Source organism: Nycticebus coucang, chromosome 14 (genome assembly GCF_027406575.1).
Source record: "Nycticebus coucang isolate mNycCou1 chromosome 14, mNycCou1.pri, whole genome shotgun sequence".
Classification (NCBI taxonomy): domain Eukaryota; kingdom Metazoa; phylum Chordata; class Mammalia; order Primates; family Lorisidae; genus Nycticebus; species Nycticebus coucang.
This window is the reverse complement of record NC_069793.1, coordinates 6,347,877-6,360,482: the sequence shown is the minus strand read 5'-3', so window position 1 is coordinate 6,360,482 and position 12,606 is coordinate 6,347,877. Positions and strand designations below refer to the sequence as shown.

At 46.3% G+C, this 12,606-nt stretch overlaps 1 protein-coding gene across 7 annotated transcripts in view; it reads right to left on the bottom strand.

The window, feature by feature from the left end:
• PPFIA1 (PTPRF interacting protein alpha 1) overlaps positions 1-12,606 on the bottom strand; it is a 99,413-nt gene that overhangs the window by 33,393 nt on the left and 53,414 nt on the right. For all 7 annotated transcript variants that reach the window (XM_053562969.1, XM_053562966.1, XM_053562970.1 and 4 more), the window contains 5 exons: positions 12,251-12,382; positions 10,872-10,934; positions 9,510-9,589; positions 6,283-6,418; positions 2,832-3,055 (listed from right to left, as the gene is read on the bottom strand). In XM_053562969.1, coding sequence (XP_053418944.1) covers positions 2,832-3,055; positions 6,283-6,418; positions 9,510-9,589; positions 10,872-10,934; positions 12,251-12,382 — 635 coding nt within the window. The remainder of the gene's footprint in view (positions 1-2,831; positions 3,056-6,282; positions 6,419-9,509; positions 9,590-10,871; positions 10,935-12,250; positions 12,383-12,606) is intronic.

Genomic DNA, 12,606 nt, shown 5'->3' with positions numbered 1-12,606 from the left:
CCACCACACATGGCTCCTTTTTATTTATTTATTTTTTTTGGAGACATGTCTCACTCTGATGTCCCAGGGTTGAGTGCCATGGCGTCATCAGCTTAGCTCACAGTAACCTCAAACTCTTAGGCTCAAGCAATCCTCCTGCCTCAGCCTCCTGAACAGCTGGGACTACACCCACCACAACACCTGGCTAATTTGGCTACTTTTAGTAGCCAATTAGCTACTCTTGCTCAGACTGGTCTTGAACTCCTGAACTCAAGCGACCCTTCCACCATAGCCTCCCAGAGTACTGAGATTACAAGCATAAGCTACCATACTCAGCATAATTCTTTAATTTTGTTTCTATAGATATGAGGTCTTGCTACGATGCACAGGCTGATATTAAAATTTTGGGCTCAAGCGATCTTCCCACGTTGGCCTCCCAAAATGCTGGGATTATGGACCTGAGTCACTGTGCCCAGCTTATACATTAAACTCTTTAGACTAAATTAAAGTTTCGTTTTGGGTTTTTTGCTGTTGTTGTTTTAGTTTAAATCAAAGAAAAGTACCACCTGCTGGAATTCTCTATCGGCTTCATATGAGTTTCTGGATTCATGTTAAGCCACAACAATTCAGAATTCAAGATTAAGGCTATTCTACCCTAAAGTCTTGGAGATGGCTGCACAGCGGTTTTACGTCTGACCTATGCCTGTAATCATTATTCTAACATCAAAAACAAAAACCTTGTAGTAAGCCTTCCAATTAGAGTTCTACTTACATATTTTTTTTAAGAAAAGTTGGTTTTTGGTCATTATTACCAGAAGAATAGCTGCAAGTCAGTGGATAGAACTTAACCGTTTATACCACTTCAACTTACTGCATAAAGAAAATCACTTTTATCTAGCAATACATTTTTTTAAACATACTAAAAATATATGATCTTTTCATATTTCCCATAACTATAAGACTATTTTTCTGAGCTCTTCACCAGTTTTAAACATAGCATCTGAAATGAGTGCATGAAGCCAAAAACACAGCCAGCATATAAACTTCCCGCAATGCTTGTTTTAGCCTTCCCTTCTTTACCTCACCCTCTAAGTAGAAACTGGCAAAGGTCCCAAAAAGCAGGCCCTGATGGCTGCAGGATTCCACGTCTGTGGCCACTCTTCATTTGGACTCAGCTGGCTGTGTGGCCGTGTCAGGCCTGGGGCCACAGGGCAGAACCCCCACCCCCAGTATACTGCTGTGCCCCCAGACCAAGCCAGCATAGGCGGTGGTTACCTAAGGCCTCTTAATCACTATACCTTAGTTTCCATTCCACAGGTGGCCCAGTGTTTTATAAATTCCCTATTAAAACTGCTGAGTTACTGAAGGAAAGAAACCTTTAACATACTGATGAGACTCATGGTGCCTGTAGCTCTCGCGGCTAAGGCGCCAGCCATATACACCAGAGCTGGCAGGTTCAAATCCGCCCCAGGCCCGCCAAACAATGACAAGTACAACCAAAAAATAGCCGGGCATTGTGGCGGGCGCCTGTAGTCCCAGCTACTTGGGAGGCTGAGGCAAAAGAATCGCTTAAGCCCAGGAGTTTGAAGTTGCTGTGAGCTGTCACACCACGGCCCTCTCTCTACCCATGGCTATAGTTTGAGGCTCTGTCTCAAAAACAAAAACAAAAACAAAACAACAAAATACATAAGACTCAAAAGATTCAAACACTCATCATCTGACCACTCACTGTCCTGTGTTGAGCAAATTCTCACTCTATGTTAATTTAACCTAAGGAAAAGCAAGTACAAATGGGAATATATAAACCTCCCACTTCCACTGTTCTGTGCGGCCCCCACTGGGTGACAGGCCTCTGGCGATGGGATACTCTGAAGGCACACTACAAGCAGCCTCTGCGGCGCTGGGGATGCACAGGTGGCAGGTGGAGGCTACGACTGCCTTTGGAATTCAGAGACAAGGGGACACTGAGGCTGGAGGCTTCCCTCTTACTTACCATCTGCTTCACCTCTCAGGCAGCCTGGGCTCTGCCACCTCTCCCAGTGAGCTGCAGCACCCCTGGCAAACTGGCCTACGGAAGGACCTGGCTGCTTCACTCAGCCTCTTCCCAACTCCCTGCCATGCACATGGTCAGGGAGGGGAGTTCACCAGCCCTGCTCTGATTTGTGCTGGCTATTCTGCTCTTCCAGGGGCAGTTCTCAAGACGGCAGAGGTAGCTGAGCCGGCCTCAGAGCTCCCAGACACAAATGGGCACTGAGCCCCACAGTACTCTCCAACTGTGTGGTCAGTTTTCAGGGGCAGAAACCGAACATCCCTCACTCCCCAGTATATTCTACACAAGGGTCCCAGTGCCGTGACTGTGGGGAGGGTACACTGGTCACTTGAATTTTACAGTGAAAGGTAATCTTGGGAGCTTGAAATTCTTTTTTTTTCTTTTTTAATTGAGACAGTCTCTCACTTTGTTACTCTTGGTAAAGTGGGGTCATAAAGCTCACAGCCACCTCTAACTGTTGGGCTCAAGCAATTCTCTTGCCTCAGCCTCCTGAGTAGCTGGGACTACAGTCGCCCACCACAACACCTAGCTATTTTTAGACATGGGATCTCACTCTAGCTCACAAAGTCTCGAACTTGTGAGCTCAATCTGCCCACCTCAGCCTCCGAAAGTGCTGGGATTATAGTCATGAGCCACTGCACCCAGCAGGAACTTGAAATTCTTTTTTTTGGAACTTAAAATTCTTTGACAGTTTAAGTAAGTTCTATTACTATGGAACACTTAGAAAATATTGTTCGAGATTTTTCCGATGGGACTGAGACTCCTTGGGGACAATTGCATTCAGTGTGAGTGGGGTACACACCTGATCTCTTTGTTGATGGCGTCTAGCTGCTCCTGAAGCATCATGGCTAACGTCTGTGCATCCGCCTGCCCGCTGGGTGACAACAGGTCAACCGAGCTGAGGAGAGTGTCTCTGTCATCCTCACCATCAGACACATCAACATCACTCTCAAATGCTTGTGCTACATTTGCCAAGACACTAGCTTGTTGGGCACGTTCCCAGTCCTGTTCATTCAGAGTCTGTACCTATAAACAAGAAAACCAAATCTCAGCAGACTGAAAACAACATTAGTTATAGGAACTTAATTTAAAAACTGTCACATGGAAGCTCAAAAGATCTTGGAAAAATGAATCCCTGATACCTTTGGCAAACAATATCTAAGAAATGGGACAGGGGCAAAGCACAGCAGCACACACCCATAATCCCAGCACTTTGAGAGGCCAAGGCAGGAGGATGACCTGAGACCATTTGTATTTGCCTTTCCTTAGGTTAAATTAACATAAGCTAAGTTCAAAACCAGCCTGGGCCACATAACAAAATCTCCATATCTACAAAAATTAAAAAATTATCCAGGCCTGGTGATGTGAGCCTCTAGTCCCAGCCACTCAGGAGGACCACTTGAGCCCAGGAGTTCAAGAGTTCAAGATTACAGTGAGTCATGATGATGACACTGTGCTCCAGCCTGAGCTACACAGCACAAACAAGAGGGCAGGATGATAACCCATCACTTACTTAGATAGATTATCTTATAACTTTTCTTTTCTTTCTTTTTTTTTTTTTTTGAGACAGAGTCTCACTCTGTCACTCAGCTATAACACAGTGGCATCATCAAAGCTTGCTACAACCTCCACCTCCTGGCTCAAGCAATCCTCTTGCCACGGCCCCCCGAGTAGCTGGGACTATAGGCATAAACCACTATGCTCAGCTACTTTTTCTATTTTTAGTGAAGACAGGGTCTCAGCTCTTGCTCAGGCTGGTCTCGAACTCTTGAGCTTAATTGATCTTCTTGCCTTGGCTTCCCATAGTGCTAAGATTGCAGAGCTGAGCCACAGTGCCCAGCCAATATTAACATCTTAATGTGTACCTGAAGCATTTCTATGACGAGATTCACAATGGAGAAATGACAGAATCAGAAATAAAAACTGAAAATTAGCCAGGAAGACTGCAGGGTGATAAAGAGAAATCTGGGGTTCAACAGATCAGCAGGTTCACTACAGTGAACAGTCAACTGTACATTTCAAAATAGCTAGAATAATTCACACAATCTTAAAATAAAGAAACAATAAATATTTAAGGTGATGGATATCCCAATTACCCTGGTTTGACTATATGAATTTTTCAAATTATCCTATGTGACCTGAAAATGTGTACATTTAATACGGATCAATTAAGAAATACATGTATGCCCCAATTAGCCGTGCTAGTAGGAAGTTTTTAAAAAATGATTCAAATCCATATCAGTTGGGTTCACCTCAGCTGCCGTAACATTCTGCAAGTGTTGCCTAATCTGCATTTCCCAATCCTCCTCCCTTTTCTGAGGCTGGTACTAACAAGCACAGCAACAAGCACAAGATAGCAGTGGGATAAAAGAAACAAGATGAAGCCCTGCGGATGCTGCTTCTCAGCACCTGCGTGCTGGCCAGTGCCAGAGAAATGCAGCAGCTCGGGTAGAAAAGGCATCCCTATGCTGAGCAAGTCTGTCCACATCGGAATCCAGGCGCAGAAAGTGTGCGTGCACCCCTCCCCCCACCACATGACTCTCCACTGTCCCTCCTCCTGCTTCAAACCTGCAACATCTCCTGGCCTTCTCCCCCAGCCAACAACCCTGCTGCCCTCTGCATGGCCCTTTCCTCCACCTGGGCACCAGCCCAGCTTCTGGTGTACACAGGGGAAGTCAGTTTTCCACCGATTCTTCCTTATTAGCACAATAACTTCTCCCACCTTAAGACACCAAAACAGAACCTCTGCCCACCCCAGTCTTCTACCAACTTGCCCCACTTCTTCCCTCCAGGGAGCGACATTTATTCACCCTCCTCCTTCCCAACCTCCCATCCCTTGCTCTCGACCCCTGTGCAGCCTGCCTCTGAGCATCTACTATAGCAAAACTACCCTGCTCAAGGGCCAACAAACTCCAGATGTGACAGCTGCTAGCCAGTGTCATCTGTTCATCAGATGGGGCCCACCATGAGGGGTCAGGTTCAGCTGCCCCCTTGTTCCCTGGAGCACTCACTCCCCAGGCCCCGGCGCCCACCCTCTCCTGGCCTCTTCCCTCCTAACTGGTCAGACCCCGCCTCAGGCTGTCTCCTTGACATGTCACTATGGAGAGCCCAGAGCGGCATCAATGGTGTCTGTGGGTGACCTCATCTTATTCCATGTTTCTAAACACTGTCTGCACACTCACGATCCCCATCTTTACCTCTCATTCTAGACTTCTCTTGTAGGTTCTACACTAGACTGTCCCATGGCCAGCCTGACACCCGCTTGGATATCAGACAGTCCTGGCGGCCTGAACACAGCCGGGGTTCCCCCAGACTCCTCCGCCCTCCTCCCCGAGTTCCAGCCCTGCAGCGGGCCTTGCATCTCTGCTTAACAGGTCCCCCAATAGCTCCTTCTCTTCCCTCTCAGACCCTTGTGCACATATTGCCCTGCTACCCAGCTCAGAATTCTTATTCCCCTCCATGTTCTACCCACTTACCTTGTATTACTATTTGACACACTGGGTGGCTTACAAAAACATCCACATACTCTTTAACACTCTTGCCCAAAGAGGCAGAGGGGATTCTCTCCCCTCATGTGAGGAGAACTCTAAGATTCACGTGGACAAGCAGAATAAAGTGGAAGTGAAGGTGTGCGTTCCAAGACCTAGAGCTCTCTTAGAATGTGAGCTCTGGGGAAGCCATGGACACGGTGGGAGGACCCCGAGCAGCCTTGTGGACAGGCATCCTAGGAGAGGACTCAGACCTCCTGCCCACAGCCATGGGAGTCCAGCCTTCCCACACGGCAGCCCATTAAGACCTTCCGCAATAGGCACCTGGCCTGCTGCTGGCGAGTTCCCGCTTACTGCTTGTCTCCTCACTAGCACGTGCACTCGGGGTGTAGGGCGCCTGTGGTCCACACACTGACGCAGTCCTGGGTCTACACAGGGACTGGCAGCTCGCGAAGTGTGAGCGCTAAATTACACAGGAGTGTGTCGAACATGTGCTGCTGAGGTGCCTAATGTCTAAACGTGAACTCTTTTCACTGAACGAAGAATGCACGTGCTCATTCATTTTTCATTACTGCTTCAAATCCATATTAATTAGCATTGTATTTAAGTGAAGACTGCACTTTTTCAGAATGTCTTTTTTTTTAAGTCCTAAAAATAAACTCTTAGCCAGAGAAAGAAAAATTGGAGGAGAGTAAGAAAGCAAGTGAGCCGTCTGCATTCTTGCTCCAGAGCAGCTCAGAGCCAGATCATGTACAAAGGCCTTGCCTTGGAAGGCTCTTCCCTCAGGGCTGCCAGGCGGCCTTTCTGGGAACGCCGCAACACTGCACTGGTGCCGTAGGAATCAGCGTGTCCATCAGCCACAGGGAACCTGAAGTCGGGGACACTGCCCAGGTGGGGTCGGCTGAAACATGAAACAGAAGGGTTGTTACAAGAAGAAAATAAACTTCCTGATTTTTGGCCAAGGCAGAACCTGTCAATTTAGAAAATAGGCTTTCTAGAGAAAAAGGTCTCCAAGGACGGCATCACTCTTTCTTGCCCAGCAACTACATGCTGGCCACTCTGGGCCAGCATTCAGTCTTTCAGTCCCACTAGGTGGAAAGCCTCACCCTTCAGGAAAACCAGTGCAGCTGGCCACAGCCATGACAGTCCAGTTGCCTGGAGTGTGGAGAGACCTGGGGTCCTCCCCACCTCCCAGCCCCACCTCTGGGTCCAGGTGTCCAGGCCTGGTGTCTGGTCTGCTTTCCTATAACTGACGTCTACATATCACTGATGGCCTCCAACCACTCTGCCATTTCTTCATTTGTGCTGAGACCCATGGCGTAAGGTCAGCCCAGCACAAATGCCTCCATCTGTAGGGCTGTCTAAAGTGTTACCATGAGGTGCCCAAGAAACACCCACTGCAACAGAGTGGGTGGGCTTCTGCAAACTGGATCTGGCCGCTCACTTCAGACACGTGCAAGTATATTAGCAGAAAACCAATACCCTCAGCTGAAGAAGCGCCTAGAAAGAAGAGAGTAGAGCTCTGAGCAAAGGAGCCTGAAGTGCTGGAGTGAGCCACTGTGTGGTTCCTGTCAGCAAAGGCCCCAAAGAGGGGCTGGGCAGCAGGGGGTGAGCACTACCAGCACCAGCCACAGCCATAGCACCTGCCATTTCTGTCTGGGACAACTCTTGGTCGCCTACTCTAGGAACTCCTGGTTCTCTGGGAAAGAAGGGTGGCTCCCTTCATTTTCAGAAATCCTTAGGAGGCAAAGATCCTGGGAGACAGAGCTCATTCCTCTGACTGCACTAAGTTAAATACAGGACCCCACACGACTCTCCACACCACATGCACACCAGGGCCAGCTCCATACGCCCCACGTGCCAGCGCATCTACCTCTGGTTCACACACCCAGGAATGTGTCTGTAGGAAATGGCTCTGTTCAGTGTTATGTGAAAAGAGTGACTGCCATAAGATGCCAAAGTCTGGAATTTCCCTTTGCTCACAACGTTCCTGTTACTTTCCGTTCCTGTTCTCTCAGAATTAATGAAATTGCTCCTTACACCATTTCTGGCTCAGGGTTTCAACACATCCTGAAACTGGACAAAAGCTATGCACACACAATACCGTGTGTGCTCTGGATGGCTCACGATCCTCTGAAGCCCTCAAAGCCCCCTCATCAGGACAGCCTCTCCCAGGCTGGCTTTCCTCCTACTTAGCCCCCAGCCCACAGCCACCCATTCCCTAGCCCCATCTATTTACAGAGCCCAGCTGTCAGCTTTCTTGTCCGTTCCTCTGGTGGCATCTTTTCTTGCTAGATTAGATCACAAAAACAAGAGGACTGATTTCATTGTCAGGGCATACAGACCAAGCCTGAGAGTCTGAGGGCCTGGGGGCCAGCCCTCGATTCAGCCTTCCCCCGGCCCACATCCACCTCTACACTCAACATCCTCTGCACCATCACAGCCTCTCCCCACAGCCTCCTGAGGTGAAATCTCAGGTCTGTCTGCGTGAGACAAATCCCGTCCTCCTGAGAAGAGCCTCTCTGCCTCCTCTCTTCAGACTCACAGGACCACCTCTGACCCAAGCCTCGGGGCACCCTGCTACCTCCTCAGGGCTTCTAGAGCAACAGATCCTCTCTTGCCATCATTCACTTTGAAAGTCCCACCCTCCGTGGCTGGCAAACGTGGGTGAGCCTTCTCCATCTCCAAGCCCCCCCCCCCAAACTCTACCACCCTCCAGGGGTGGCAGCAGCTCTAGCAGTCACTTCCTCACATCTACTCTACTCACGCGGCACTTTCTTAGACACACTTCTCACTCACTGTCTCTATCGCTTGAGGGGCACTAGCTATTCACCATCGAGGATCTTCCTTACCAAGTCCAGAGCCTTTTCTCTGGCCCTGCCTTCCTCCACACCTCCTCTGCAAGCACGCATGCTCTCCTGGGAAGTTCCCCCTCCCCTGGGTTCAGAGACATGTATTGTCTTCACTGATTTCCATTCCCCCTTCCAGGAGCAGGTTCAGTGAGGACCAGCCACCAGATACCCTAGACCTTAACAATACCATGAATTTGCAAATGCAGAAGTGTGTACTTTCTCTCACGCTTCTCCTTAATCTCCTTTCAAGCAGGAACCTGTTTCCTACAAACTAATGTAAGCAGTCCACCATTTCAATCATGTTTCGTAAAAGTTAACTCTCACTTTCAATAAAGAAACAAAAGAAAAATTTTAATACCTTAATGAGAAAGACTGACTCTGTAACAATGAGCAAGAAAAAAAATAAGAATGTAGGAGGCTCACATGCTGGGCTGTCTGCCAGACGCACTCACAGCCAAGTGAGTACCTCCTACACCAACCAACTCAGTCATATCTCAGCAGACTTAATCAACACATGAATTAATTTTTTTAAAAATCCAGGCATGGGGGAATGTGCCTATAGTCCCAGCTACTAGGCAGGCTGAGGCAGGAGGGTTGCTTGAGCCTGGGAGTTTGAGGCCAGCATAGTGAGGTCCCATTTCTTAAAAAATAAATTAAAATGACATGTCCTAAACTTTCAGTATCTCTTAAAAAATATTAAAAGTTCCAAATAGTGTACTATATTCTATGATTGCCAAGGTGCTTCTCAAATTCCAGCTGTGTAGCACTTCCCTGAGCAGCCTCCTGGGGGTGCAACCACCCTCCCATGAATCCCAGCCCTGCCATCTCTCACCTTAGGGTCTATCCTCCTATCTCTTATCAGGAGGGTCACACTCACCCAAATTAATGTATCCCAACATTGACTGATCATGCGCCACCGTCCACAGCTCCTCTGTGTGCCTGGCTATGCTAGTAACATTTTTCAGGGACCCAGCCCTAGCCCTGGGCTACTTCACTCTTCTTTGCTGCTATTAAGCCACAGGCTCTGTGAAGTCAGACCGTGCACTCTGTTCAGCTCCACTGCCCACATGGCCAAGAGCAGCCCTTTACAGACAGACAACAGGCGCTGCCAACGCAGTTGTTGGTTGGTTAGCATCATACCTATGATGGAGTGAAGCACCTCTCAGTCTCATTTGGTCCAGTTCAGCCCTTAACGCTTCAATGTTTAAGACAAGCTGATCCTACAAAATAGTGAAAGACTTAACTTTAGCTACTCTTTTAGGTTTTAAAACAATTTGCTTTAAATGTGCTCAGATGTTGAGCATAATCATAATAGGTTAAATGAACAGTTAGACACCAAACACAATTCTGAGAAAATGTTCTCTAAGAATACTGTGGCAAACATAACATCAACACTACCAGATTAACTTTGTAAACTTTAATGAAGTAAAAACTATGTCTTGGTCATAGAAAAGTTTACAGGAAGATAAATACCAAACCATTAATAATTATTAATTTTGCAGAGAAACAATTCTTTCAGGGCGAAAGGTAAACAGCATTTGCTTTCTACTGTACGTCTCTGCATTGCTTTTAATAGTCTTCTACCAATCACATATTCATTCCTGTGTCCTCTGCACACCTGATCTTATCTCTAGATCTGTGTCCAATACAGTAGCCACTGGCCACACATGACTACTGAGCCCTTGAAATGGTTTGGCTAGCCCCTAGCTGTGACTATGAAATACGCAGCGAATTTCAAAGACTTAATATGGAAAAAAGAATACCAAGTAGCTCATTATTATTTTCTATTAATGCATTACAAAGTGATAACATTTAACATTTTAGATATACTGGGTTAAATAAAATTAATTGTATCTATTTCTTATTACTTTTTATAATATGGCTATCAGAAAATTAAAAATTATGACCAGACCAGCATGGTGGCTTGCACTTGTAATCCTAGCACTCTGGGAGGCAGAGGCAAGTAGATCGCTTGAGGTCAGGACCAGCCTGAGCAAGAGCGAGACCCTGTCTCTACTAAAAATGGAAAAGTTAGTTGGGCGTGTTGGCACATGCCTACAGTCCCAGCTTCTCAGGAGGATGGGCTGGGAGGATCCCTTGAGCCCTGGAGTTCCAGCCTGCAGTGAGGTATGAGGATGCCACTGTACTCCAGCCTGAGTAAGAGAGTGGGACACTCTATAAGGAAAAAAAAACAAAAAAACAAAACAGAAAAGAAAGAGAAATTGAAAATTATGCATGTGGTTCATATTGTATATCTGTTGGACAGTATTGTTATAGATAAAAGCTTTATGCTCATATTTTATCTATAAATATACCTAGAAAGAATTTTCAACCATACACATTGAATCTAAAACACAAAGATACTCATGGCAGTGGACTGTGAGAGCCAGAGGGACAGTTCATCTCACCCTCTCCCAAGCACCTGTAGTAATCCTCTGATAGGTGCCATTCAGTCCGGCTCTGAACAGTTGCAAAGGGAATCAGAGAAGAGTTTTTAAGTACCTTATCATGTTGCATTTCTTCTAATTGCTTTTTTGCATTTTCAACTTCTCGTAATAGAGAATTCTGAAATAAACAGATAGTCCTTTACTGTTTAACATGTTGTGATACATAACATGGCTACAATGATTTAAAAAACAAAGTGCCCCAGAAAGGGAATGGCTCAGATGAACACACTAGTGAGCCGTGTTCCAGTCACACACTGACTGTGGCCACTTCTATTCATACAAAATCTACTTCTTCACTGACCCCATTTTCTAAATGTAGGTATGTCAGGTTCATGGTGCAAATTTATTTTAATCAGTTTAACTGGGTTATACTAACTTCTAGATTTTGCAATTCATTGGTCACTTGGGAAAACTAAAATTAAGTTCCAAATTTGTAATAAAGATCCAAGATAAAAACATTCCTACCTTAAGGGTAGTCCACTAATCAAGGAGGTAAGGTGCTCTATCTGTTCTCTAACAATGAACTCTAAGTCAGTGTGGTGTAAAACACATATGTCATACATACAATTACTGGTCTCCCTCAAATGAGCTCCTCAACTAGAAGAGCCAGTTTCAGGAAATTTCTGAGTCTTATCTCAAGAGACACTGGCGCAGGCAGGCCAGGCTGTATCAGACCTGAACCCACCTGCAGCCTACTAGAACGTCACTGACACAGTGTTCCAGGATGTCCCTTCTCTCTGGCGATAGCCAGCATACCTCAGTGACAGGAGGAGGAGTTAGACCAGACTTAGACTTTTCCCAAACCAAACAAGAAAGAAAGAAGGTAAAGGATGGAATGGGAGAATGTTTGGTTTCAGCTGATCAAAATCTTTTATACCACACTCCTTAGGATTCTGTTTATAAATGAGACAAAAAATAACTTCCAAAGCAAAAGCAATAAAGAAAAGGAAGAGAATTGAGCCAAAGAGTGGGGAAAAGATTCTAGTGTAGGTGCTGGGAAACTAGGATCCACTGGCCAGGATCTGTCCACTGCTATTTCTGTAAATAAGATTTTACTGAAACACAGTCACATCCATTCACTCGTGTGTTGTGTATTGTTCATTTATGCTAATTCTTCATTAGCACAAAATTATTTAATTACTCATAATTACTAGAATTCAAAAATATCTGGTCCTTTATAGATACCACTTGCTTACTCCTGTCCTCGTAAGAATGATAAATAATTTTCCATATAGGCAGATGAGGTAAGGACACAGCAAACAGTGAGTTAATTCGGTGTCTGGATAACAGTCTGTTACTTTTTCCACTCTAAAGAATCATCTCCATTTTCTATCATGCTTGCCAATCACTGCTGCGCATCACGCCTCAGGAGAGGAGGGATGACCTCTCTGTAAAGGGAGGGTGGGCTCCAGGGTGACGTGCAGTCTGCCCTACCTTGTCCTCCAAAGCAGCCATCCTCTCCCTCAGGTGGAGCTGAAGCCTCTCATTAGATTCTGAAAGAAGCTTGTCAACAGTATCTGATAAACGTTTATTATGTTCTTCATTCATTTTTTCTCTCTGCCTTGCCTAAAATAAGAGAATCAGACTTAGAAATATGAAGGAAACGTTTGCTCGTTCTTGCAGAAGTGTAAAGATCAAGGGCGTGGGCTGAGGGCGACCCACTGGCACCATCGCCCTGGATGCGCCTCATGCGTGGAGAAACACAGGGACTAGACCTGGCGAGACCTTAACTAAAAGGTCACACTGCCTCTGGTGAACTAAGTACTCTTAGGGCCTCAGGAACACTGCCA